This window comes from Endocarpon pusillum, assembly GCF_000464535.1.
Source record: "Endocarpon pusillum Z07020 unplaced genomic scaffold scaffold5526, whole genome shotgun sequence".
NCBI classification, from domain to species: domain Eukaryota; kingdom Fungi; phylum Ascomycota; class Eurotiomycetes; order Verrucariales; family Verrucariaceae; genus Endocarpon; species Endocarpon pusillum.
In genome coordinates, this window is record NW_006916523.1 from 209,958 (window position 1) to 237,486 (window position 27,529).

Genomic DNA, 27,529 nt, shown 5'->3' on the forward strand with positions numbered 1-27,529 from the left:
GAATTCGAACAGGTTCAATTATGACTGAAACTAGGGAATAAAACGCCCACCGTGGATGATCCCAACCCTACCTCTAGTGGAGTGATGTAGCACAAAAGGGGATAGCGTGATCCTCGACGGTACATAAACCGAGGTAAAAACGAGGTATAACCGCGGCATCTCCAATTATGACATTTCTCCGACTAAGTAGACAGAGGAGAGACCTCAATTTGATAAAGAGAGGATCTTGATCACCCTTCACTACTAAGTTCGCTTGCATTTCTGTTCGGCATGGAGACCGCTGTGAAACTGTTCTTCTCCTCGCCCAAATTCGCAGTCGCTGGTGCCAGTCAAAATACCTCCAAATTTGGATACAGAGGTTTGCACAGTGAAGAGGGTCTCGGTAGCCAAGAACTGATGTTTTCGCAGTATTAGCTTGGTATCACACCCATGGCTTACCTGTGACTCCCATCAACCCAACAAGTTCAGAGATCAGTTTGCCTTCAGAGGCCTACAGTACAGTCGCATCACCCTCAGCTTTAGAGAACCCCTCACAGACAGCACTGTCGGTCATCACACCCCCTAACGTGACGAGAAAGATTCTCGAAGAGGCAAAGAGCGTAGGTATACAGGCAGTCTGGCTTCAACCTGGAAGCTTCGATGAGGAGGATCTGGAGTATGCGAAGGCAAACTTCAAAGCTGCTGTAGGAGGTCCTGGAGGGCGTGGTGGAGAAGGTTGGTGCGTTTTGGTAGATGGCGAATCAGCCCTAAAAGCAGTCAAGCGTGACTGGAAGAGCCAGAAACTGTAGGCTTCAGTGGAAGCATTTGTGCGTTGTTAGTTCCGTGACAGTGATCTCTAAAATGGAGGCGTTGTGGGAAATTAGGCGTGGGGGGTGTTTGTTTAGATCGCCGTCTGAGTAGGCTAGCAACCCCACTGAAAGTTGATGTAGGACAAGCGCAACCATCCGGCAGGATACACAGATAGTTATTCATCTGATCGAGGAAGATAGAATAGCTACACGACTAGCAGTCTTGATCGCTTGAGCTTGAGACCACTAGCCCGGATGCGCCAGTCATGTCAGGCTCCTATTTTCCTGATTTCGATCATTCTACTCGTCCTTCTCTCCACTTGACGAAAGCAGGCGCCCATCCGCCACTGTTTATTCCACCCAACAGCCCGTCCGCGACAACTTCACTAGCAAGATCGCATTCCTTGACTCATCAGGCTCCCTCAAGTGTCAATTCTCTGAAGAGGAAACGGGTATGCCGCAATCATTACGCAGAATCTGCTTCGACGTCTCAACACAACACACCATGGGAGAAGACCGAAAGCCCGAGCGCACAATCAATTGTCACATATACTCCTGTCGCGGAGAGCCCTGCAGCACTTGTGAATACTGGATATCATATAGCCGGCGGTTTGGACACTCCATTGGCAGCAAAACTCGATGCAGAAGAGAAGCAAGATGAAATAATGAGGGAACTAGACTACAGACCGAACCGTATAACACTCACGGCGAGACAGAAGTCAGGAAGCTACTTTCCTCGAACACCGGCCACAGCGGCAAGTGTTGGATATATTAGGCACGAGCGAGCACGCTCAACTGATCAGAGCGGATGGGGTAGAGCAGTGGTAAATCTGGTTGGCGGCGTTGCAGGGAAGGTATTGAATTTTTGTTGGAATGGCGCTTTTCGAGGATTTCAAGCCGGAGGAGGTCATGCGTACCGGATGAACGGTGACACGCCAGCAAATATCGAACAAAGCAATTGGACGGACATTGGCGAAAAGGACGACGTTTTCACCAAGCAGTATCAAGAACAGCACTACCATAGCTTAGCGCCAGTTCCTGGACAATTTCCAGAGGAAGGATTTATTGATGACTATATGTCTCAACCACAAGCATACCGGGGGGATCAGCTTTCAACACCAGGTCCAGAAGGGGATAGAGGGTGGAGCATCCTCAGAGGCAATTGGGTTCTTGTTGATAACACTGATGGAAACGATGAATCAGATCGCAGTCCAGTTCCTACGGCATCCAAAAATCCACGAACGGGTTACGACCTGAGACGACCGGCATCTAGAGCCTTATTTACCGCACCTGGAAATAGACCTCGACTTGTGCCGTCTCGACCTTCGTTGGCGGGTTCACCAGGCTGTAATATCAAACGCCCCGCATCCTTCGCCTCACCTCGTGCATCACCTGGCAGATCGTGTGCCAGTCGCACAGACTCTCATATGGCCAGCTCACCAGGGCACCGCCGCTCCAGGTCCTCCATGGCATCATCTCCACGACGAGCAACAGAGGTTGGATCAAGGCACAGCTTCACTACTCCTAGTAGTCCAGACGTTGACAAATTTGAAAAGAAGATAAGACGGAAGGAGAGGAAAGAGGATGAAAGTATACAACGACTGAACAAGCAGCTGCAAGACATGATCAGGGAGGGCAAAGAGGCGCTGGGAACGACGATCGAGATTGAAGACGACTCAGACAATGGATGAAGGCTATGGGGAAGGTACAGAGATTACGGGAGCTAGTAAATGGTAACAAGAAAGGTGCTCTCTGTCTTTGGACAAAATCTGATGAGTCTCTGCACGTGAGTTCCCTTTGCAGCCACATTCTTTACTCGGCAGCAGCATCGAGGCTGATTGCTTGCTGTACTTCGGGGGGAGGCATTAATATTGTTAGTCTAGAGCTAGTAGCGGCTAGTATTTGTTATCTCGTCAAAGTGTTGCGATTTGTTTCTGCAAAGCTTCACTAATGACCATCCATTCAGACAGGTCCAAAAAATTACGACTAGCGGATCTTGTACTTAGCTTGAATGTTCTAGTATGGTTTACGCCAAAGATACTAGCGTTGAGTTAACGATACTTATGGGGACCCTGTAGTAAAGCAGGCGGAAACTAGTAGTGACAGTATGCATAGCATAGCACTACCCAGCTCGAGCTGCTCAGAATGTGGAGTTCGAGATAATGCCGGTCGCCATCGGTCAGATCGATCTTGGAAGTAAATAAGTAAATCATATTTGTTCAATATCTCCGGGAATAGTTAGCGGCAAAGGACCATTGCCGGTTACAGTACGCAAAATCAGCCTCTGTCAGCTGTGTGTTCAGGTCACCGGTCGATATCTCCCCAGCACTGGCATGCACATAGAACCAGAGAATGCCATCTAAATTGTAGGGCTGCTAAAGTTGGGGGTAGACGGCATTTTTGGCTAATGACTGAGCGGCCGTCAGCAGACCTCCATCGGCCAAGCCACAACCCCTCTGGCTTCCAACTGTTTCAGGATCCACAAATGGACCCAGATACAGCCGATGATAGAGGGACGCGATTTCTCTGACCAAGGTGAGAGGTTCATCCATTGATTCCACTCACTGCAGCAGGATGGGTCGTTGCGTACAAACCTCCATAATAATTATACGGCATCGGTTCACAATCAGCAACCCACGAGCCAAATAGAACTAGAATCATCATGGCGAGTTCGACAGAGCCCAAAACCATTCCTCCTGCCCTACCTCGCCATCTTCGGCAGCCAGGAGAGGATGGATATCGTACTCCAGTCATTGAGGATCCAGAGCATCCAGCTCATCATCGACATCGAAATGTCCGATCTGCCCGTTCGTCGTCCAGTCAAGCGCTCAACCCGCCTGGGAACGGGCTTTTAGAAATGTCGTCTGGCAGCCGAGGTCAGGCCCCGCAGAGTGAAAAGAATCATCTGAACCACGAAGGCGATCGATGCTACTTGCCTGAAGGGTTTCCGAAGAACCTCAGTTGGAGACAAAGACTCAAACATACTACCTGGGCTTACTTCACCGTGACGATGGCAACTGGAGGTAGACGACCCTTTATTGGCCTCTGAGCAAGTAAGCAGAACTAATGGATATAAGGTATTGCGAACGTTGTAGCCACAGTACCCACCAGTTATCGCTTCAACGGCATTGAAGTCATTGGAACCATCTTCTTCCTTCTCAACCTCGTCTTCTACATTGCCATTTGGATGATGATAGGTCTTCGCTTTTACTTCCACCCACGCACTTTCAAGAGTTCGTTTACACACCCCACCGAATCACTTTTTGCGCCAGCGACGGTGGTTTCTTTCGGAACCATTCTAATAAACATTGTCCAATATGGTATAGACGATGCTGGTTCCTGGCTCAGCAAAGCCGCATATGCATTATTCTGGCTCAATGCAGTTTTGGCCATAACTCTTAGCGTTTCAATATATTTAATACTGTGAGAATTTTCCTTTAGTAGTTTTTGTCTCCGCTAACAAAATCTCAGATGGTCCACGCAATACTTCTCCGTGGCAAATATGACACCTATTTGGATATTTCCAGCTTATCCCCTTCTAATCGTTGGCCCATTCGCCGGAGTTTTATCGTCCAAGATGAGTAATCAAGCCGAAAACCTCACCATCATTATAGCTGGTTTCACAGTGCAAGGCGTTGGCTTTTTGGTTGCCTTTTCGATCTATGCAGCATTCGTCTACCGGCTCATGACCCAAAAACTACCACAGGAATCTCTGCGACCAGGAATGTTTGTCTCCGTTGGCCCTAGCGGTTTCACTGTTGCCGGAACCATTACTATGGCCGCTAATATACGATCTGCCCTCCCAAAGAATTATATGGATGCTGGCGACTCAGAGCTCACTGCACAGATTATCCAGGTAGTGGCCAATTGGATGTGCCTGTGGTTGTGGGGGTAAGCATACCAATAACAGATCATGACGTTTGCTAACTGATACAGCCTTGCCGTCTGGTTCTTCCTTATTGCAGTGGGTGCTCATTACAGCTGTGTCCGGGGAAATATGTTGTTTGCCATGAATTGGTTTTCATTTATATTTCCCAACACTGCCTTGATCACTGCAACATTTGCTGTCGCCAAAGCCTTCAATTCCCCGGCAATCGACATCATCGGCTCTGTCATGACGTGTATTCTCATTTTGACATGGTTATTTGTTGTATTTATGATGTTCAGGGCTATATATCTGAAGCAGATTCTATGGCCGCAGAAAGGCGAAGATAGGGATGAGGGTGGTTTTCACTCGAAGGATGCCGAATCACTCAGCATATCAGCTGAATCACCGCAACCTTAGAATAACATGTCAAGTGACGTCTCGTTCATGACGTTAGAAGGGGAAATCTTGCATGATAGATCTTAACGGTATCTGCGTTTCACTTCAATCGCGCAACATTTGAGACGCGCACAAAAGCGCTCGCCATGCCCATTTGTCATTACTTTTCCATCATACTCTCCAGCAGACACACCGAGAACCTGAGCAGACAAATGTTTCGAAAGCCACATCCATCCAGAACACCAAACTCGCCAAAGACAAAATCAGCCCTCATATCACCTTCCTCACCCTCCCACTCTCAACCTCATAAACCCAGCCACTCACCTCCACTCCCTTCGCCACCAACTGACTCTTCCTCAAAAACTCTACATCCTCTCTCACCGCGCCTTCTAGATCCGGGAACGGCTGAAAGTCGAAACTCTGGGCCTCCAATTCCCCCGTCGCCCCCTGCCCCAGATTCCGGTTGATTACCTGATAGATATCTCTGTTTTCGAATGTGAGCATGCCGCAGCCTGTGTGCTTGATCAGGAGGACGGAGTTCGTGCCGAGGAGTTGTTGTGAGATTATGATGGAGCGGAGAGCGTCAGAGGCGGAGGCACCAGCCTGGGTGAACATCATCTGTTAGGTATGGGTTCGTTGGGGAATGGAAGGGTGTGGAAGAGATGGGAAGAAGAAGGGTAAGGCCTACGTTACGGATCACGTGGGCATCGCCGAGGGAGATGCCGAACGCGGCAGCTGGGTCGATGCGCGCGTCCATGCATGTTACTGGGGGGTCCCGGCATCAGTTCTCTGAATTCGGCAAGAGAGGAGGAGGGATGGAAATGGGTGTATACCAACTAAATACTTCTTCGCAGGCGGGAGTGGGAGATCACCGTGTTTGAAATTGGAGGCGTATTTCTCGTTCGAGGAGACCAGGTTTTCTTGCACTTGGGAAGACATGTTGTGAATTCTTGGTCGTCTGATCTGTACGTGTATGTATCACTCTGATCTAAGACAGGGAGCCGACAAGAGGCTGCCGATTCGCTTGAAGGTATGTACGCAAAGAAGACTTTTTGATACTGTACGAGTGTTGATTGAGTTTTAAGTTTGGAAGGTCAGGATGGTCAGGATGGTCATCATTATCATCGCTACCGATCATATTGCACGCCATATCTCCTGCCTGCCTGAATGAGGATGTTTAGATCTGGGCGCGTGGATGGCGTGCTTGATCTACCCCTCCTTCGCTTTGGTGTTCTGATATGGGTTGGATTCAAGGGCCCAATTGATACCCAGCCACTCTATTAAGTTAGAAACTAGCTATCTACTAGTTATGTTAGATGGCTGATGTCCTCTCTGTTTTAGTGGGGACAAGACAATAATATGCTCCAGCCCACGAAGTCGTAGTGCTTCCTTCCATGAAGGGCTGGCCTCTAAACTACATAGCTTGCTTGAGGGCATTCTTTGCCACTTGATAACTTAGTACGGAGCCATGCTTCAAAGTAGTTGACCGGCACTGAACCGTAGCTGCCAAATTAGTCATATCAGGCCTAACTCACAGAGCTAGCTTCAGGAAGAGTCTAGAAAGTTTTAGGCGTTTTCAGCTGATGCTTAAGGGAATGCGCCCGTCAGAAACCAAGCTAACACGTATCAATGATGTCCTAGCGACGAAGAATGACACCCATAATATAGTAACTGGCACAGGTCGTCTTAGGTACCCTCTCCCTTATACAATTAGTAATCATCAGAGACTAGGCACGAGCTAAAATATGCTAGTAGTATCACAGATAGTCCCGGGGTCAACTACTTTTGAAGCACGACTCCGTACTTACTAGGAGTAGAGGTAGCTAACCATATGGATTAAGTATCGTTGGTGAGAATGACAGCTTTTGTCCAACCAGGACCATAGTAGGTACCATAAGAGAAGCAGATTTGAACAATACTAGGACCATATTTGTGGGAAAGTGCTTTTATAAATATCAGGATTTCATTAGATCACGTAGACTAAGTTACGTATCTCTAGACACTCTCTAGACACTCCGAGCAATCTTACAGTTAGGGTTAATCTGAGCGCACTTTGATGGCTCTTCTATCATTGTTTTAAGGAGGCTTCTTCCTACTAAGAAGCTCTCAGGCAAATAGCTACTGGATGTGGTCATTGCAGTCACCGAACTGGGGTATACCTCTTGATAAGTTCCTCATAAGTAATCGAGATATTCGCGGCGGATCAGGTTGCCCAGTGTTAGGATGTCAGTTCTAACTGCGACACTTGTACCGTTGGTGACCTTCGCCTCCGCTGAAAGCCATGTGACCGGGTGTCCGATGCGTATGCAAGTGTACAGCATAGGATCTTCACCTTCGAACACGAACTCGAGCCAATTCTCTCAACCATACAAACCATGCTCCGACGTCCCAGAGGTAAAAGCAGTAGGTTAGTAACAGCACAGGTACGGATGCAGCAAAGAAGGACCATATTGATAGGTAATTCCCCGGTGCAAACTCGGAGAAGTTCGCGCCGAAAAGGGACGTTATGAAAGACAGTGGAATAAAAAATGATGCCAGCAGTGTAAGCTTTTTCAGTCTTTCGGCTTGGTCAATAGCCTTCTTGGACTCAGCTACAACGGCCCGGTTCATCATGATACCCATACCCTCTGTGCAACGCTCACAAAGTCCCAGAGCCCTCAATAGCAAGCCATCGTAGTCCTCCAAAAGTCGGTCCACCGTCAAAGAACATTTGCTTTGGCCTTTTGTATCGCTCGCTGACGGCCATCCCCCACGTCCTTGTGATTTGGTTGCGCATATCACGTCTCTTATCTGGCGAACATACCTGTCAAGAATTGAGCGGAAATATTGGAGGTTGTCTAGGGAGTGGCTTCGGTCGCGCTCGCGAGCCAGAATACCCATTTCTTTGTCGATTTGATACTCCATTAGGTTGATGAGCTGAACGTGTGAAAAAGCGGCGTGCTGGAATACTGTATTTAAGGCGTAGAATACATCTTGCTTGGCAGTTTCACTGTCAGCGAGTGAGTTGAAATCGAATGGGAGGAGCATTGTGCTTTGCTGTATCGCAGAATCGCTCAACGTCGAAATGCCAAAACTGTCTATGGAAGTGTTGGCACGTTCGGTGTATGTTTGCTTTGTTACCATTGAGACATGATGTTGTATGACAGGGAGGGAGTTGGCACTGCCGCTTAGGACATGATGTGACAGCCACGGTCCTTTCGGCCCAAGTGTAAGATCTCTTCCGACGTCTAACCAAACCAAAGCTGAAGCAGATTACCCAGCACAGGGACAAGATGGGGGTGCGCACACACCGAGCCAACCCTGTTTGCTTTCACGAACACATACAGAGATCTCCTGTTCAAGGATGGAGTATTGTTCGTCCAACGTATAGAAGCCCTTGACAATCGAATCGCCATAGCTAGCGGTCCGCTGGTATAACCGAGAATAGGTATTCAAGTCTGCGGCTTCGGATATTCGTCTTGCCGCAAGATTCTTAAATGCATCGCGCTGCGAGTAGCCGTCTAGGATAGTATTTATTCGGAGGGTGATGATGTTTCTGCAGGTAGACGACAAAGACGGTTTTGAGAAAGTATTTCGATAGACAAAAGTTGTCATGAAAGCAAGGTGACGATTGAAATACTCGGGATCTATTCGGCAGATTCCACCGATCATGCTAATCCAGTCAGGGCTAGCATACCCTCGCAAGAAGAGGATTTTGTTGATTTTGTTCTCTGACCTCATCTGCGTCGAGAAACGTTCCAGGTCCTGATGTGCATAATGTTGGATCTGGGTTGGTCCATCAGCGGTCAAGCAATGAAGAACTGCTACCTTGTGTCTGTCGTTGAGGATCGACTTCTCGTGCGTCTCCTCTTGAAGCCATGCGGCCAGACCCAGGTAATTCTGTCCTGGGTACAAGGAATTTGCGGTATATCTTCGTGAGTGGGCAATAATCGATTGTACGTATTCTCTCGACTTTTCTAAATCTTGGTAAACAAAGAACGCTTTCAAGACCCAGTATCCTACTTACGCCGATCACTTGGGCTGGCTCCACGAGATCTTGCCGCTTCACTTCGTGGAGTCAGACCTGGCGCAGAGACCCCAGCATTCAATATACTGCGTCTTTCGGTTGCTGAGCCTATGGAACTTCCATCTCGGAGGTCGTGTACAGGGTGATCCAAAGATGGACTTCGATTGTTAGTATGCTGAGGATTTAGCATTTTTACAGCATTTTTTTCGACACGATACTACCTTGCAGGTGGAAGTGACATGGCTATTCTTTGCGCAAAGAAGCGATATGAATTACACTGCACGTCAAAAATTTCTATAATAAGGCTTTATGAAAACTCGTTGGAAGGTATCGAAAGCTGCCTGATGGTCTAAGCCTCACATGCCAAATTACAGACCTAAGTATTGCATCTGCCAAAGCTGCCTTAGCCTTTCAGAGAAGGCCATGAAAGCAGTTGGGCAGTCAGCCATGAACGGGCATCCAATGTACCGTGACGGCAGTGCACCCTGTTCTTTGCAATAGCTCGACATTGCTGCAGGGGTTGTATGGCTGTCCACTCAAAGCGTGCAATGTCCGTTCTAAACGTCAGCCCCCACGGCTTTGCAACACCACACTGTCCCATACTATTCTGCGTCCATAACCTACCGACCCAAGTCCTTTGTTGATGTCTCTAGCTCGAACTCTTTGACCGACAAGATGGCTCTCACTGCCGGCGACGTAGAAGCAGATATACATTACCTATCGCGTAGCGATATCTACAAATCCGTCAAACCATATACACTTCGGTACAAGCCTCCAGGATTATTACCTATCTCTAATGTAATCCGCGAGAAGGAATGTACGATTATTCGCAATATGCGGCACCACTGGGATGCTCTGAAATACGATAGTTGTGGTTTTCAGGTCGTCGAGCTAGACACACAGATGACTTTTGATGACTTTTCGGATGTCGATAAAATTGATCGAGTCCATCGTCCAGAAATTGAAAAGTGTGTAAAGCGAACAATGCAGGCGTCGTCTGTGCAAGTCCTTGATTACGTGGTAAGCTGCCTTTCTATATGCGTACATAAAACGTCCCGTTTGATACCAGCTGTAGATACGGAGGCGTCATGTATCCTTTCCCATTGCAACTGGAGAGCCGTACGAGTGGCAGCAGCCTGCCTCACGAGCGCACATCGGTAAAGCGTCACATCCGCATCGTCAGTTCGGAAGCTGATAAGCCAGACTTCACGTTCAACGCTGGCGTCAGCACGATACGTAATGCTTTCAATGAGAAGGCTGATGCGATATTGGCAGCTCGCTGGCAATTCGTGAAGTAAGCTTCTGTGCTTTCGGCATTACACACGGGTGATCTGACAGGAGATAGCATATGGCATCCTCTGAAGGGGCCTCTGGTGGACTGGCCTCTTGCCTTCTGTGATGCAGCTTCGGTGGACTTCGACAACGACACAATGGCTGGAGATGTGGTTGAAAGGACGAAAGCTTTCGAGAACACTCAAGTACACTTCAACCCACAGCAGAAGTGGTACTACTTGAAGGACCAGCTTCCATCTGAACTCTTGATGTTCAAGAATGCCGACAGCGAGTCAACGTCTGGTGCAACTACAGGTAGGCTTGTCTGTGGAAACCAGAAAAGCCGCAGATTCTTGCTCATTGACATTAGGAGTTCCTCACGCCTCATTCTGCAATCCACTGGCTTCACAAACCGAGACGCCACGCGAAAGCATTGAGTTTCGGATGATAGTAATGTGGTGATCAAACATGACAGCTTTTACGTATCAAACGGTATATCTGTCAAAGGTGCGTCCCGTGAACGGGCTCTCCATTGATTCTTTCCGCGCGAAGCCCACTCTGTGCAACCAGTCCCAACTCTCCTTTCACTTGTGTTGGATAGTATTTACGAGACTCCAACGCCAACCCAGAACCTAGAAATCATTCGAGTCGCCGGCCCATGCGTTCAGAGGTGAAGTAGGAGACGGTTCCTTGTCGTGTATAGTCAACTTAGACTGGTACACCTTTGTGGGAAGTCTATGAACTCACATTTGCCGCAATCTTGGTCGATCTCTAGTCAAGTATCTTAACCTAGTTTTCTGGACCGATGACAAGCTTCCGCAGCTGCTGTGCTCATCGCTGTTGCCCTCATCGCCTCCTCAGCTTGCGCAACGCACAGCTTGCATTTCCCGCCACAAGATGCTTCATGGCTGAGGTCGCCATGGCTTGCGCCATCCAAAACAATGGTGACTCCTTTCAGTAGTCCATAATCGAGTATCTCTTGTGAATTCTGACTCTACTGATCCTTCCCACCTTTATTTGAGGCACCTGTCTTCAGGGGCTCTTGTGGTGGTGGCCATGTGGATTTCCGCGGCTGTATCTTATTCTCGCTAGACATCTCAAACGAGTGGAAATAGTGTTCGAAGGAGGAGTGAATTAATACAATGCTTGCGCAGGCTTTATTAGGGCCAAGGGATAACCGAGCAGATAAGAACCCCGCTTTGGGGATGATATTGTCAGCTTGTTAAAAAGCTCCGCGAACCCCGACTGGCGGGTAGTAGTTGGGTGTTGTTCCCTCTAAGTTAGAACTTGAGGGACAAACGTGACTCATAGAATATTGTCAAGTTATGAGAGTGCCCATTGGCCAGTTTTTCTGCGTTGAATTCCTACTATTTGCCTACGTTTGAGCAATTTTCACTGTACCATACAAGCTACGTTGATGTATATCTCGGCGCACAGCCCTTAATAGATAATACAAATTGCTTTTCTACACGCTCTAGGAGGCAGGTTGACAAATGTAAAAGGGTCTATTTCGGTACAGCATTCTCACTTGTATGCTCAAGACCACTATTACGAGCGTCGTAAAGGCGAAATTATCCTATCGAGTTTGATTTAGGCGAGTCAAACATCTAGCATAGTGTCTATGAGATTAGTAGTTGGTAACTATTCAATACGAAGATTCAATATGGTCGGCAGAGCCGCAGCACAATTCTCTCAATTGGCAAGGATTTGGAAGAACTTTTGCAATTCGCAGGAAGCGCACATTTTAAGATTGGTGGACTTCTCCCAGCCCTGCGTGTGTAACCTCATATGTCGAGAAAGGATAATATCATGTGGGAACCCCACTTCTACCTCCCTGTGCGCTGCAATGCTGCCCATCGACCTGTTACATTCAGTTCTACATCCGAAGATGTCGGACAAATGTTGCCACACATCTTGACACCACCCGTTGAGCAGTGGACTTATTCTGTTTATTGAGCTCAAATTGAGCTTTACGTAACTTCTACGAATTTCCATCCATATGGGAGCTTAAGATTTGTCATGGAGCGGGCCGAACCCTCATTGATCAATGGTTAGACCTTAACTCTAAGGAACCGCCTGGTGCGGTGAAGGTTAAGAAGTGGTCGTCTGCTTGTGGATAGTGGTAAAGCGGGAAAGTTGGTCCCCCCCACATTGACTAGCCACTACAGTACTAGACGAAAGTACTTTAAGTTTAGTCTAGTAATATTGTTATTTAACGCCTCTTATACAAATATCCCTGTTGCCCTTGTACAGATGACGCCCCCCAGTGTTACGCAACTGATTAAACGTATTAAACTACTGCTTGAAACGCTGTGCTCATAGCCTACCTACTACGTAGAGGTGGTCAAATCAATGCTAGAGAGATGTCAAGCAATTATAGATGCTAAATGGAATGTACATCAGACTCTGGATAGCCTAGTCCAACTTAAGCGATTTTGTGGCGTTCTATCTTGACATTTACGAGCCGTTGCTAGAGCAAACTAACAATACTTACTACGGAGGGGCCTGAAGAATGCAGTCTGGAGCTAGGAGCAACTAATTCCCATTATAAGGACACTGTGTTATGATTTGTCACTGCAAAGCTCGTTCTGTGTGCATCCATTCTAATGAGTCTAATCGTTACATCTAACTCCATTTGAACATAGCTGTTCTGTATACATAGGGTTTATAAGTAAAGTTACCAGTGCTGAACTAACAATACTCCAGCCCTTCCCCCATAGTACTACTATATTAGTGGATGTTAACCTATGTAAGTTATGCGAAAATGCTGGACCAAAACGATCCATGACTTTCGGAACACCGTAAATTAGCTTATGTCTTGTTAAAACTTATTGGTTTCAGCGATCCGGATCTTGTGGGGAGTAATCACTACGCTAGAGAAACTAGCTTCTAACTAACTTGATTAGTGCTACCACAACATCAGTAATTTGATACAAGCCACAGGCTTGCATCACGATCGTCTCCGAAGGAATTCAGCTATCACTTACATTGAGAATAAGAAGAATAACAGATGAGTAGAATATAAGAGCGCCAATGAATACCGAGGTCACCTCTGTACGCAAGATCTCCGCATCGATCGAGAGGCTGTAAGTCACACCGAGACTCAATTCAAGACTACGTCATCCACGAACATGGACTTACAGCCGATCCGCGGAGATCATCAATGAATGGACTCCTGCAGTAGTCCAATCGCGGCAGGGCGGAATTGATCCAACAAGTACGGTGCTGGAAAGGGCAAGCAGATTTAAACTCGCCACATTGTTTCGTTCAGCAATTGTACGAGTCGTACTACTGTTGTGTTTTGTGGCTGACCTTTTCAAATCTCATCCTGCAGGAATGTTGCGTTCTCCAGGACTGTTTTTGGAAAAGACGCACCTTGATGTGCAACGAACATTCCTTCTTATCATTGGAGCTCAAGGGGAAATCCTAGTTTTAATCATGATTTATGTTAGCCAATATTACATGAGACTAGAAAACTACCAGTGGTTTTGTTATTTTTCACACTGAAACCTAATCATCGAAATCATCTTCCAAACTGATCGTCAGCTATTTACTTGTTTACTTGTCTATTGTCCTTCTATCTGTCTCAGCTTTCTCGCGAGACGCAATCGAATGGAGGTTCGTGAGATACGCACCATATCGGGCAGCGTCGACGATACGCAGCTCGAGTAGGTACTCTTCAGATGTTTGGAGCATTTCCAGGGACTGAAACCAGAAAGCATTGTTCTAATTCCAGGCATCGGAACACCACGAGTGGAGACTTGGCCATTTTGTTCTGCGACATGGCTTCAGCGCATCCTGCACAACTTACCAGCGCAAGGGCTACGTGCACGCATCTTGACTTTTGATGTTCCAGTCGCTCTCAATGACTCTTTCTCCTGGCAAATCATCCTGTTAGAAGGTGGCTGTCTTCTGAGGGCCCTTGCCGATTTTCTCAAAATGTACGGCATCTAAGGATGTAAGCAGACGCACGACGAGTATCAGTCTACGAAAGAAGCTTACTGTTACAGACTCGACCTCGGCCAATGCTCTTTGTCTGTCACAGTATTGGTGGTGTTGTGTTGAAGCAAGCATTTTGCATTGCTAACGAACAACTGTACAGGTACGAGCACCTGGTCAGCTTAGTATCTGGAATCATATTCCTTGGGACTCCTCACCTCATGACGAAACAGGAAGACACGTGGGAGAGGGTCATGAAGCTGCTCAAAGTCACCACCAGATCCACTTCGAAAATTGCAGCGGAACGCTTTCTGGAGGAAAGCGCTATACTGTTTGATATATTCGCGAGGTTCGAAGGCCTTCACCTTCGTGCTCCGATTTTATCCGCTTTCGAAACCAAAGCTACAACAATCCATGAAAGGCGTTTCGCCAAGAACTTGCGTGCTATAGTAAGTGCGACATGCCTGTCTGTAGGAGAAATTCACACCTTCAAGACAGGTGGCTGACTAGATAGCTTGTGGACAAAGCGTTCTGCACCACACACGCCCCATTAGAGGAGTTTCTTGCCCTCCCGCTCGACCATATGAGCATTTGCAACTTTGAAAAGAGTACCAACGGGCTCCAAACGGTAATCGAGTTTATTACCATGGTCTTGAAGGACGCCGACCAATGCATCGCTAAGAGGTTGGAAGCGAGTAAGATCATTCCCTTGTTGGCATGATAGGTTTCCTGACATCGTGGCTCAGTGAACACAATACCATGTACGTACTCGCCAATAGCTAGCGATCAAAGTATCATATCCTTTGAACGCATCGCTGAAGGTACCGACGCCATCGTCCTATCAACTAATTGGCTGCTAATTATCACAGAGCACAATGAAGCGAGGATGAGAAGCCGGTTGCAGGAAGGGAATACTAGTTTGATCACCGAGCAAGGTTCATCGGTGCCGTCCCAGGGCTTTGAATTCGTGCCAACTGTTACGAGTTTTTCCACGCCACGAAGGGAACCTCGGTTGCCCTGCTATGTTCTGGACTCGATAGTGTGCAATCCGGACTTTTTCGGACGGGTTGACATCCTGCAGATTCTAGAAAACTCTCTTCTTCCAACTCGTACGAAATTCATTTCATCAGAATCAACCAGGACCAAATACTTTGCCTTGAGCGGCATGGGTGGCCTAGGAAAAACGGAAATCGCCGCCCAGTTTGCTTTCCGTCATAAAGAGAAGTTTGACGCAGTCTTCTGGGTGCGGGCCGATGAGATAGCAAAGCTAGACCAATCTTATAGCCACATTGCCCAGAAGCTTGGTTTAGAAACTACTGCTGAAAGTACGTCGCAAGTCGTCAGCAAGGGTCTTGTGAAAGAATGGCTTTCCAATCCCTGGACTTCTTCACGGATCATGGGAAATATAGAAGTCTCATCTCAAACACAAGCAACGTGGTTGATCATCTTTGACAATGCAGATGAACCTTCGATCGTTGCGGACTACTGGCCAGTGATGGGAAACGGCTCTGTACTCATTACGAGTCGGGATCCAATAGCCAAGACCTATTACTCCAAAGAAATATCTGGGATTGACTTGGAGCCTTTCAGTGATGCTGAAGGCGCCTCTCTGCTCAAGGCACTGACACTTGATGACGACGTTTCTGGAGTAGCGGAACATATCTCACGAAGGCTTGGAGGTCTACCACTTGCTCTCACACAAATGGCTAGTGTGATCAGGCGACAAGAGTTATCATTCTCCGAGTTCATGAAATCGTACGAGAATGAGAGAGAGCACTCCGAACTGCACGGACTAAGGTACAGTACAGGTGGAGGCAATTATTCATATACCATATCGTCCGTCTGGCGACTTGACGAGTTCGATCCCAGGCCGAGAAGTCTCTTGAGAACTTTAGCTTTTCTAGATCCCGACTGTATTGAAGAGATAATCTTCGAAGAGTGGTCAACGCACCTTCCAGCACAAGAATTTTTTGGGAAGCTTGGTGAGTACAGAGCAACTCGCACGGAGCTCCTTCAGTCATCATTGATCAAGCGCAACAAAGAAAAAAGTCAGCTCTCCATCCATCGGATGGTCCAAGACGTAGTCATAGCGCAGATGAGTACTGAAGATATCTCCCAGTTCTTTTGGAACGCTGTCTGTAATCTGGCATTGCAATGGCCGTCGGGCAGAGCTGCTCCGTCCAAGAAAAAGCTACAAAGCACACCACCAAAGGCCCACTCCATTCGGGAATGGCCAAGATGTCAGACACTCTACCCGCACGTTCTAAGATTAAAACAGATATGGCAAAAGTTCTTTCAGGACAAGCCGGCAGCTTATGATATACAGTGGGCAGGGCTCCTTGCGGACGCGGCGTGGTCTGTATTTACAAAGCATCTCAACCGGAGAACTGGCTAATATTTGAACAGGTGGCAATTTGAGCGAGGACGGACCCGCAGCTTCGATGGATTCTACGACATAGCCCTTAGCATATGTGAGAAGAGTGATGATCCGGACCGCGAATCTTTGCTTGTCGATATATGTCTTGGGATTGCGGCTATCGCCGCCGAGGCGAATGACCACAACTCCAGTCGAGCATTCAAGCTAAAGGCATTGGACTATCAGCTACAGTACCTACAGGGAACCGATATTCAAGACGCTCGCCTTTCACGATGCTTCAGCGAACTGGCAATTGCGTTGATCCAAGACAAGGATTATGCCACTGCAGAGAACAACTTGCTACAAGGGATGGAGATCAATAATCGGATCGGGTCATTCAGCGCGCTTGCTTACGCGAACCTGGGTTTGCTTTACACGTTCCAAGAAAAATACGAAGCAGCCGAAGAGGTCCTCGGTTGGGCACTATCAAAGCAGGAGGAAATGTTTGGCAAGATGGACAAGGTTTCGTTCCGGTAAGAACTCATCCCACAGGCTTTAAGATTGCATAGCTCTGAAATCCAAGCAGTACTGGCCGAGTGCTGTACGCCTTCGGAAACCTTCGAGCCGCTCAGGGCCGTTTGCCTGAAAGCCATGAGTATCACCAAATGGCGCTCGAACAATTCCGATCCACTATAGGGGACCACCACCACCGCACAGCAGACGTCTGTCATAAGGTGGCCGAACACCTTATTCGTATCGAACACTACAAGGATGCCATGTAAGGGTCATCGCCCAAACTGACGTTTTCTCTATGCTAACGTGGGGAGCAGGTCGATGATTGATCAAGCGCTCCTGATCTGGGGCCTCGACCCTAAGGTATACCAGCCGGAAATCGCGCGCACAACTTTCCTCAAAGGGCAGCTTCTGAAAACCTTGCGGAAGCACGAGAAGGCTGAGAAGCTAATTGAGAAAGCGACGACTTTCTGGTCTGCAACTGTTGGCTTTTCTTCCTTACGTGAGAAGCACTCGCAACCTACTCAGGAAGACTTCGATAATCTGGTCACGTTCTGGTCGAGATGATTTGCTAACCATTGCCACGCGGGGTTTTCCGTTAGCGTTATGTGGTGAGCTATGGCCTGGAGATGGTCAGTATAGCTACAGACGGGGCCAAATTTGCAAGCGGTGGGATGTCAAGATGATGATTGATCTAGGAGCCCAAAAGTCTACTCATCGGGAATGTCAGGTATCTGTATATACAGGGGATAGGGGATAAGGGATATAGATAATCATGAAAGGAAAGAGACATTGAAGACGTAATTATTATGAAGAGAAAGAAAATCCAAAAAGAAGTCTTGGCAAGACAGGGAGTCGAACCCTGGAGGTTTGCACCAGAGCAAAGTTAACCATCCTACAGAAGGGCAAGGTAATCTTGACTAACAATGTATTAATAAGTAGGCTTACAGAAAAGTACAAGATTTTTTTACTCACGTGCTCCGCCTTAACCACTCGGCCATCTTGCCTGGCTTGCAACACGAAAAAAATAGCAAATAATATAAAAATCATCTATAAGTGTATAAACTTAAAAGAGATGAATGTACAAATAATTATATTTCTTAATTTAAGGAACCAGTAAGTTATGGATAACTGAATAGATTCGCCACGGAATTTAAGCTAGCGGCAGATAGAGAGATTCAGGAGCTAGAGTGATCGTCGTTCTGATCATATTCGCTTTTGAATTTCTCTTGTTGGTAAACGGAAAAACCCAATCCTTCTTCAGCAAGCTCTCTCAATGTTCCTTACCTTGCGCTGGCACGAGACGCAAAGGCTACAGTGTAGCCCACTCGACTCAGTCTGTGTCTGTCAGAAGGTTGTGGGTGCAGGACTATTTTGATTGATTCGCTCATGCATGCATGTATGTTCGAGTCGGACGTCCGCAACTCTGTCGAAGCCGTCGAAAGCGCATGCGCGAATTGCACAGCGGAGTCATGTCCCCGCGGCGTAGCCCCCAGCCGGGATGACCCAAGATCACTTTCGGCAGGAGCAATAGCAGGCATAGCGATTGGGGTCATCGTTGCCGTTGTTGGTCTCTGTGTTGGGTCCTTTATGCTTGGAGCTAGGAGGAAGTGGCGGAAACATGCTGGACTAGTCACCAATAAAGAGAATTTGACAGATCATACAGTGGAAATGTTCGAGGGCGAGAAGCGGGTTCGAGAATTGGACTGACTCAGACTGCTCAGGCGCTTCGGACACCTTTAGAGGTCGTCTCAAAGGATCGCATACGTTTTTGCAGCCACAAGATATCTGGACTGCCAACTTTATCAGAGTACAGATCTGACGTTCAAGTGTTCTTGCTTGAAGGAATAGGCGCATTCTTACAACACCGTCCGCATCATCGATGCTCTATTCACCCGTCTCGAACAACACGGCGGGTAGACGCGAGAGAGGATCGTTGGGTGACAATACCACCCTCTTGACCTAGAATAAGTGGAATAGTGGTAGCCCAATAGAATGTGCTCCCCGTTGACCTCTGGGTTTCTGAATTAGTGGCAGCTTCTTTCAACCAAGTAGAAAATCTTTGGCAAGTATCACATGCCAACGATGCCTTACCCAATGAATAGTTCGACTACAGGGACTCTTTCCACCATCCCAGAAGATATCCATGTCGAGAAATAACACATTTCGCCAAGGTTATATCACTCTAAGCAAAGTTTGTTTGTGCTCAGGTAAGGAGGGCAGAACTTCAAAATCGGCATACGCAATCCCAAGTCTCTTGAACTTGAGCTCTGGAATACTTTCGTCCTCACTCTCGGACGTATCGCAAGACACCATGTGCCCATCATCACATCGTTCCAGAACAAGATACCAAATCCGACATTGGTCCTCAAGCTGGTAGAGATGATTTATACTTCCATGGAGGAAGCGCCACAAGCCAAGCGCTAGCGCGAAGCAGTTGCTCGAGCTCAGCTCACGATCGGTCCAACAAATACAGGTCTGCTCTTTGTCGATATGCAACTTCCCGTTCCAAGCATCTTGTTTTTCGAAGAAACATTCTCTGACTACTCCGTAGATATCGAGAAACCCCGTGACGACTCGGCCCATAGATCCTGGCGGACTGTCTTCAACCTCCCCATCTAGCAGCTGGAAACCAAGGTCATCAACAAGTATTTCATTGCTCGTCTCAATCAGCCATTCCACCTTCCCGTTCACGGCCGCCCAGCTCCAAGAGGGCGCACGATACCCCCTCGGCTGAGGAACCATGGAACCCTCGTACGCTATCCAGCGAAGACTCTCTGGAATCGTGTCCTTCCAAATCCCTGCTAGGTATTCATCGTCTTCAGATCTACTGTTTCTGAAGTACCGAGCCACGCCGGCAATTGCAGGAAGCTTGTCGCCCTCCACCGTTAGCGCCCGGGTCGTGTAGTCCTGCACAACACGCTGCCACAAAGAATCCATGTCTGAGATGCCTATGAAGTGGTTCAACGCCTTGAGCATGCCTGACGTCGGATGGCCTTCGCCATGTTCTCTGACGCAGTGGGTTCGACATTCCCAGATCATGCCTTCCGGCGTGTAGTGGAGGAGAGCGGTGGCTAGTAAGCGTTCTTGAAGGGTCCATCCGCGGTAGCTGAGGCAATAATCGAAGTGGGTACGCTTGATTTTGCGGACGGAGAGGTTGATCCCCGCTTCTGAATTCGGTACTGAGTGTGATCCAATGTTCACTGTCTTGGTGATTTCTGGAGGTCTTTCATGCAAGAAGCCTTCCAATGATGATTGAGAACTTAGTGCGGAGATTGTGAACACTGAACCCGCGTAAACATTGCCCATCACCGCCGCTTCTTGCTCCCAGTCTTTGAAATCATCCTGGATAATGCAGAGGGCGTCGATCCACAGGTATCGGAAGCCAAGCCCTCGAGTAAGGAAGATGGCATCTCTGAATGTCAGGGGAAGCTCAGAGATATTGAGGGCGTCCCGGTACCGCTCGATGTTCATAGATGTTGTCTTGGATGGTACGTCGCCACCCCAGCAGTAGCTCAGTGCGACATACGGAGCATTTTCGCCATTTGTTACGTACAACCGTGCCTGCAAGTCGGAAGTTGAAGGACGGAGATCGATAACACGAGTCGGTAGCTGAGATGACCCTGTCCTCGAACATTCGAGATGCCCTTTTTGACAAGTAGCAAGCCACCGCCTCGCAAGTGCTAGAGATTCCGTGGATTTGGGCGAAGAGAAGACCTTCTTGCAAATTCCGGTCATGTCGGTAGGGGCAGTAAGCGGCCAGTCAGGCTTGTGTAAAGTATCGAACCGCAACTCTGGGTCATTTGGTCCAGTCACAACCTTGAGAGAGGACATCATGTCCTCTAGAGCTTGGTCCAACTCTTCAACTGCATAGTCTGTGACTAAAACAAAATACCTGTCCCGGACAATAGGACCTAAATCGGGAATTCTCCTGAACTTGAACGATCTGATCAGTTCCGCGGTCATGATACAATAGTTAGAGGCATCTTGGGGCCCTTCGATGTCATAGTCAGATCCCTGGGAGACAAGCAATTGGCACACTGGGCATTCAAAGATCTCGCTGCACTGTTGAAGCTCATCAGTGTCTGCATGATGGTTGGTACTGTAGAAAGGTTCTCCTTGCTCAGCTTGGCGCCAGAGGTCATTCATAGGTATGTTGCCAGATAATATGTCTCCAATGAACCGCTCGCAAGGAGAGCATAATGGATTTGATGGTTGCGATGATGCTGAGTTTAGTTGTACAGTTGTGGAACTAGACATTTGATCGGCGGCAACGCAAGCTTCATGACCTTAACAGGTATACTCTTGCGCAATACTCTTGTATAGAGTACTACAACATCTTTGGTGCAGGTCGGAAAGCTCACTCCATATGAGTGGGCGTCATAAGCCCGAGAAGTTAGGGCATGTTCTCAGGCTCAACTAAGTATTCGTGAGTATGGAGTACTTGGCTAAGAACTAGCTTTCGTTTAAACTTTCACGGCTTGTCTCTGGGCAGCCACCTAAAGTAATCTTTAAATTCCATAGGCAATGTTGCAGAAGAGGTTGAGAAATGTTACGTACATCAAGCGAAGTAAAAAATACTACTCATACATTGAAATACAAATTCAAACTCTGCTCGAATTATTGGTATATATATTTCTGTTTGTGCAAAATCCAATAATCACCTACAAATTTCGGGCGCATGGTCTAGGGGTATGATTTTCGCTTCGCATTCCACTCTCTTCTTGATCTGGAGAGGATACAGATGTGATTGTGAAAGGTCCTGGGTTCAAATCCCAGTACGTCCACATCGGGAAGGTTTTCCTTTTTGGGGAAAATAGTTCACAATGTTTGTTTTGGGTTCAGGCAGGTTGGTTCGTGCGGGTGGTATGTGATGAAGGAGTGAGGGAGGGAACGTGCCATTGGACCTCCTGACTGAGGCCGGAGGAGTTGATGGTAAGGAACAAAACCGGAAAATGGTCTTTGAGATGGTGAATAATTTGTAGATGATCTATAGAAAGTTGGGATAAGTTTTGATGTCAGTTCTGGGTTCTGGACGTGCAGGAAGGAGGGTCGTCGTGTTGTCTTCCCTGTTTCAAGAAATCCAAATTTGGCAAGGATTGTCCTACCGGAACTACCTCTGTCTTCGCCGGTAATATTATGGATCACATTATCAGGAGCAATTATCTACGTATCATACATGATCTGTGGAGCGGGTAATATGTACACTTTTCCTTTCCAGATCAATTGCCATGTCTATGCCATTCTCCCTTCTCCCACCAATTATTTCTCATGTCAACGGAGGGGTGATAACATTCGCCTTCAGGAAGTCCTGAACCTCTCGATAAGCCATTACAGCACTGTAATGTAGGTTGAGTCCATGGCCCGTTTCTTCAGGAATGTAGGCAGTGAAGTTTTGAGGGCTCAATATTTGCTATTGTAGGATCGCTAGTAGCTAGACCATCGCCTGCGCAGTAAGGCCCATCTTGATGTCCTGTAACAACTTGTACGGGTCTAGTGAAGTGAGATGTTATGCGACAGCTGCATTTGTAATGCCGAATTGTAGTGGCTGGTTGAGTCGAGCAATATTGGCATTGAAGCCAACAAGAGTAGTGGAAACCCAGTTCCATTACAGGAGAAGCCAGTCAAAATCAATGCATCGGTAATGTTGGGATACATTGCTGCAAGCGTGTATGACTGTTGCGAACCGAATGAATGACCGACATTGACAATGGTGCCACTCTCGTTGAAGGCATGATCGACTGATGGCAGTGTGCCCTTGCGAAGCATTGAAATCAATTGCTACAGAGCGGAGATTTCCGTAGGCGCTTGGAAAACAGTATTGGGTCCGCGTGGGATGAGTTGCCAATGCCGAATCGATTGCAGCTGAGGGTACCATACCCGTACTGATCGACTGCCACATCAGTTTAGCTACAGTTGCAATTGTTGTAAGGGAGATCCCAATAAGTCTTATCGAATCTAGATTTGATATTAACTAAGTAGGAGACACGATGCGGCAACAAACGGCTATCATGTCTCACCCGATGCCGTGCGATAGAACCTGGACCACCCATTTCGCTGCAGATTCGTCATCTGGTCGACAGAACTTGGCGCTGAGATTTGTATGAGCCAGTGACAGTCCGGTAGTCAAGCAGAGCTTCCATTGCAAAACTTGTGCCATTCGATATGCTTGTGAGGTTCCGAATGAAGGAGGTAACATCGATAGGTGACGCTATTTCTGGCACGTTGAAGACACCCTGGCGGGACATAATCTCCACCTGAGGATGTCAGAGCAGCTTGCTGCGCTTCGAGACTTCCACGTACAAGTACAGTGATATTTGTACATTGTTTTGCTGCCGTGGAAGCAATCAAGCTAGCTCCAAGAAGTATCGAGGTAAGAGCCATGCTGAGATGTGCCAGGGGGGAAACCTCGGGGTCGCAAAGGTTGGACCAAAGAGTTATTTTGCACAATCAAATGAGGATTCGGCCGGAGTGAGTAGACATACAGCTGCCGGAGTCACCTGAAAATATGTTTCAATGACCACTATGCACACTGTATGCAATGTGTGAATGCGCAAGAGAATGTGAATACCTGGGTACCGTCAAAGCTAAATATCATTACCTTACCTTTCAGATAGGCCCGCTGCCGTTCGTCTAAGGTACCAATATTATAAAGCTCCATTTGAAGCATCCCAATCTGATAGTAGTGGTATTCTTTAGCTGTCCATATCATGGTTCAAACAGCTCACCAAGACTGACATCATGCCTGAACAGGGGCATCTGGGATGATCATTGTGTGAGAAGCTTTCGCCAGAGGACGCTGCAATGGAAGAGCTGATTTCGAGCCGCCGGAGACGGCAAAGTGGATTTGGGAGAAGAATATTATGTGGTCATGATCAACAAGACGGTTGATAGGCACATCCGGAACCGTTGAAGAGAGTTCCCTCGGCATTTTCAGATCCCGGAGAATTTAGCCACGGTTTCGTCACGATTACCATCGTTGTCGTTGGTAAGCTTTTGTTACTCCACACAGGAACCAAATTTTCAAATGTCAGTCGACGGTCGATCCAGCTGAATCCTTGGGAAAATGGGGTTAGCGTCTGGCGAGACTGCTCATTCGTTTCAACGACCAGGACAAAGTTATAGGTTGAAGCTTTGTAGTGCGAGAAATATTAATGGCTCGGTCTGACAAGGAATTGCCGCCTTTTGTCGTTGCATTCGTGAGAGCTACCGATGTTGCTTAAGCCCACATTGAGTCCAGCTCGCTTGACGAGGCTCTAAATTTCGCCTCATTAATCCATCGATATAAGGTTTGAGTGTGGTCTGCTATGAGATTGGCTTGGTAGAACCCTTCTCGAGGCAGCGTTCCTCAATTCCTTGAATCACAGGCAAGGAAGACAACCATGCATCTATCAGATAATACAGAAGCTGCCGGTGACCATATGTTGAGGGTAGAAGCTGGAATGTTCGGACAAATGGAAGATCTACCCATATACTTATGGTCAGATCAAGGATAAACATACAACAGCCCAGTCAGAAACACAAGAATTTGAGTTTTGTTCTGTACCAGCATCGTAGTTAAACGCAGGTACTGGCATGCATAACATTTCAAACTCTCAGTGTCATACCTCATGCAATCCTATGTGCATACGGAGCACTACGTACAAGTATGCCTGGTATCCAGCCACTCTATTTGTGACCAGAACGTGATTAGGTGAACAGGAATGGGGCGTATCTCGACTTCTCGGCAATGCAACATGACCAGCATGGGCGGAAGCTTGTAGTCTGACAAGAGTGAAAGGAACTCACTTGGTTGTATGATCAGATTGTTCCCGGGTTGAAGTCCTGGGTGTTTTCTTCTGATAAAGCTATCCAGTACATCGGAATGGGTTGGCGAAACCCGTTAACCTCCAAAGTCAGTGTAGCCATTACAGTAAGACTAAGCCCTATACAGGATTAGCTCACCGGGTTTTCCCTCATATCGTCATTTCTGCATCCAATTCAGTAACAATACCGACAAACATCGGGATGTGTTGGGAGCGGTGCATTCGCGGCCGCGAATGCACCGCTCCCAACACATCCCGGACAAACATCACCGCTAAATCTTGTTGAGATGTCAGAAATCCCACTGCTGGTTCATGGACATCGTAACGAGAACATCTCTGACTATTACTCAGCATCCTGTACCACGATTCCTATTGGAACATTCAATCTCGCTGTTGGAATGAAAGCACAGATGACCGAGTTCATGGTAAAAGCTTAGTACCCACTGCTTGGTTTCGATGTTGTTCTGTGCCAGTCGGTTTCCGGACTGTGAGCTCATCTGCTGTGAGACTTGCTGTTAGTCAACGCTATACCACCTTGACTGAGTTGGAATATGATAGCCGAACGACACAATACTCGGCCTGGCGAGAGAATACCACGATTAAACCGTACGACAACTCCACAAACACATTATTGGAGCATCATGTGTGCAAGCAAATGCTGTGATTACCGCCAGCAAACACATCACATGTGGAATATCAATAGCCTGTAGCTATATTCACTTGCTCAATAATATTTATGTCATATTCAAAAATCGTTTGCACAACTGAAAGAAAACATTTATTTCTTAGTCCGTTCAGGTTCTTCCTCCTTTATGCTCTTCATTCGCCTGCTGGAAACTACAAAGCAACTTGCAGATCGCTTGTGCAATCAAACAGGCCATTCTGCGTCGGCGAGTTCCTGTCATGGCTTTCAATTATTGCCGCACTGAAGTCATTTCTGGCACGTATCAATCCTCTTGTACATCTGTCTGTATTGCTCGACAACACTAGGACTATGCCGAAGGTCGAAGGCTTCATTTAGAAACACGTTGTAACCTGAGATGGCTCGTTTGGGAAGGCCGAATGGATCATGCAGCTCTACAAGCTTCTGTCTCATTGGGTCACCCTTGCGACGAAAACTCAGATATTTCAGCAATTTTGGGCCCACTGTGGCAAGTTGAAGGAACTCGGCGTGCCATTACATTGGCAAGATGTGGTAAGCAAGCTGTGGTAAGCAAGCTGTCTAAATTTGTCATTCATGACTACCCTTGCTTACGCTTCTTAGGCACAGAACTCAGGATACGAAGGAAGTGGCTTCCTAAACCATACCAGCATTCAAACTTTGCACATCCGTAACAGCCCCATCATGATGAATCGCTATACGGAAATCGATAGATCGACACGAGCCTACGCGATGCAGCTCCTAGATCACGGCTTTAACTTTGCGTCGAGCTCTGTCGGTGCAATATCTCAACCACATCTACAGCTCCTCATCGTGGGGCCCCTTTCTTACAGACAAATTGGGAGCTGCAGCACAACGAGGGTGTACACCCTACAACAGAAGGAATGCATCAAATGTGGCCTGTCTCTCGGCGTCCAACGCTTTTCCGAGTCGGCTACACCAAGGTTTCTGGTGCTCATGCTTATGCGGTGGTGCAGGAGGAATTCTCTTCCCACCCGCAAAATTCAAGACCGTTTTCCTGCCCGAGTCCTTGACTCCGTTTGGATCCTTGATTGAAAACGTCCACTGGATCTGACGTGGCAGCGGAAGCAGCCATCGATGCCTCTAATCGTGGTCTGCCTAGCTGTTCAGGGCCCCTTCTGACGAATGATTCATCTGGATCCGCAGTGGCAAGCGACTTGATCTGGGTCTCGCTGTCCGTCTTTTCCTTACAACCACTTGGTCCAAGTGATCAGTACACTTGCCTCCCTTTTCACTCACGGCAACGCTTTTCCCCTTGCCTCGGTACATATCGAAACAACTTTTAAATATGCATAGTCCAAGATAAGCAAGTATTCCCTTGCGGATGCGGTGTGGGGCCTTTGGCGCCTATGGAGCTATTTCCTCCGAACTTTGTATTTTAGATTCTTCAAGATACACACCACTAGTCCACTACCAATTGATGCTTTGAGCCACTCTGCTCCACAGCGGGGTTAATGTTGCATGCAAAGTGATGCGATGACGAAACACGAAGAGAGCACCGCAGGTCACGGAGTACTCAAGACAGATATCGTGGACAATTCTTATTTTCCTGTTGACTCGATTGATCTCCATAGCTTGGCAGAAGAAGTCATACAAAGATCGGTCAAACGCCTATGGCACGTGGACGCTTCTTACAGTATTTCCCAAAGCCAAATTTCCACACAAGACATGTTTTGATCGCAGCTCCTTTCCACACGCCGAGATGATCTCCCCCCATCTTCTGTCAGTCAGCCGACTACAGATCTCCCCCCCCCCAAAAAAGCACGCCTTTAAAAAATCTTCGTCATCTTCCCCATCTTTTCAAAAACCCCTGAACCCCCTAAACCTCCTCCCCCCAATTTCCCCGCACAGACGCCTAAAGCAGGCCGCCCTCCCTCTCCCGATTCCCACCCACTTCCGCCGCC

General features: G+C 47.6%; 9 protein-coding genes across 9 annotated transcripts in view; 5 read left to right on the forward strand and 4 right to left on the reverse strand.

Moving 5' to 3' along the window:
• Positions 1-270: 270 nt before the first annotated feature.
• Positions 271-788, forward strand: EPUS_01875 (uncharacterized protein; the record flags this gene model as incomplete). Its single annotated transcript, XM_007806611.1, has 2 exons — positions 271-358; positions 409-788. 2 exons carry the CDS (start codon positions 271-273, stop codon positions 786-788), a joined length of 468 nt encoding a protein of 155 aa, XP_007804802.1.
• A 266-nt stretch (positions 789-1,054) lies between these two features.
• EPUS_01876 (uncharacterized protein) lies at positions 1,055-2,479 on the forward strand (the record flags this gene model as incomplete). Its single annotated transcript, XM_007806612.1, has 1 exon — positions 1,055-2,479. One exon carries the CDS (start codon positions 1,055-1,057, stop codon positions 2,477-2,479), a length of 1,425 nt encoding a protein of 474 aa, XP_007804803.1.
• A 971-nt stretch (positions 2,480-3,450) lies between these two features.
• Positions 3,451-5,073, forward strand: EPUS_01877 (uncharacterized protein; the record flags this gene model as incomplete). The annotated part of the gene is made up of 4 exons (XM_007806613.1): positions 3,451-3,811; positions 3,866-4,211; positions 4,260-4,679; positions 4,725-5,073. The coding sequence occupies 4 exons, from the start codon at positions 3,451-3,453 to the stop codon at positions 5,071-5,073; spliced, it is 1,476 nt and encodes a 491-aa protein (XP_007804804.1).
• Positions 5,074-5,322: 249 nt separating this feature from the next.
• On the reverse strand, positions 5,323-5,991 carry EPUS_01878 (uncharacterized protein; the record flags this gene model as incomplete). Its single annotated transcript, XM_007806614.1, has 3 exons — positions 5,323-5,670; positions 5,741-5,817; positions 5,886-5,991. 3 exons carry the CDS (start codon positions 5,989-5,991, stop codon positions 5,323-5,325), a joined length of 531 nt encoding a protein of 176 aa, XP_007804805.1.
• Positions 5,992-7,380: 1,389 nt separating this feature from the next.
• On the reverse strand, positions 7,381-9,248 carry EPUS_01879 (uncharacterized protein; the record flags this gene model as incomplete). Its single annotated transcript, XM_007806615.1, has 3 exons — positions 7,381-8,294; positions 8,343-9,008; positions 9,059-9,248. The coding sequence occupies 3 exons, from the start codon at positions 9,246-9,248 to the stop codon at positions 7,381-7,383; spliced, it is 1,770 nt and encodes a 589-aa protein (XP_007804806.1).
• Positions 9,249-9,733: 485 nt separating this feature from the next.
• Positions 9,734-10,767, forward strand: EPUS_01880 (uncharacterized protein; the record flags this gene model as incomplete). Its single annotated transcript, XM_007806616.1, has 4 exons — positions 9,734-10,078; positions 10,134-10,215; positions 10,262-10,352; positions 10,404-10,767. The coding sequence occupies 4 exons, from the start codon at positions 9,734-9,736 to the stop codon at positions 10,765-10,767; spliced, it is 882 nt and encodes a 293-aa protein (XP_007804807.1).
• A 3,723-nt stretch (positions 10,768-14,490) lies between these two features.
• On the forward strand, positions 14,491-17,705 carry EPUS_01881 (uncharacterized protein; the record flags this gene model as incomplete). Its single annotated transcript, XM_007806617.1, has 7 exons — positions 14,491-14,718; positions 14,784-14,964; positions 15,016-15,090; positions 15,139-16,624; positions 16,676-17,158; positions 17,212-17,403; positions 17,456-17,705. 7 exons carry the CDS (start codon positions 14,491-14,493, stop codon positions 17,703-17,705), a joined length of 2,895 nt encoding a protein of 964 aa, XP_007804808.1.
• A 1,608-nt stretch (positions 17,706-19,313) lies between these two features.
• On the reverse strand, positions 19,314-21,104 carry EPUS_01882 (uncharacterized protein; the record flags this gene model as incomplete). Its single annotated transcript, XM_007806618.1, has 1 exon — positions 19,314-21,104. The coding sequence occupies one exon, from the start codon at positions 21,102-21,104 to the stop codon at positions 19,314-19,316; it is 1,791 nt and encodes a 596-aa protein (XP_007804809.1).
• Positions 21,105-26,565: 5,461 nt separating this feature from the next.
• Positions 26,566-27,529, reverse strand: part of EPUS_01883 (uncharacterized protein) — a gene marked incomplete at both ends in the record, with an annotated part of 3,753 nt that continues 2,789 nt past the window's right edge. The window contains one exon of the mRNA XM_007806619.1: positions 26,566-26,821. Within this exon, the coding sequence (XP_007804810.1) occupies positions 26,566-26,821 (256 nt within the window). The remainder of the gene's footprint in view (positions 26,822-27,529) is intronic.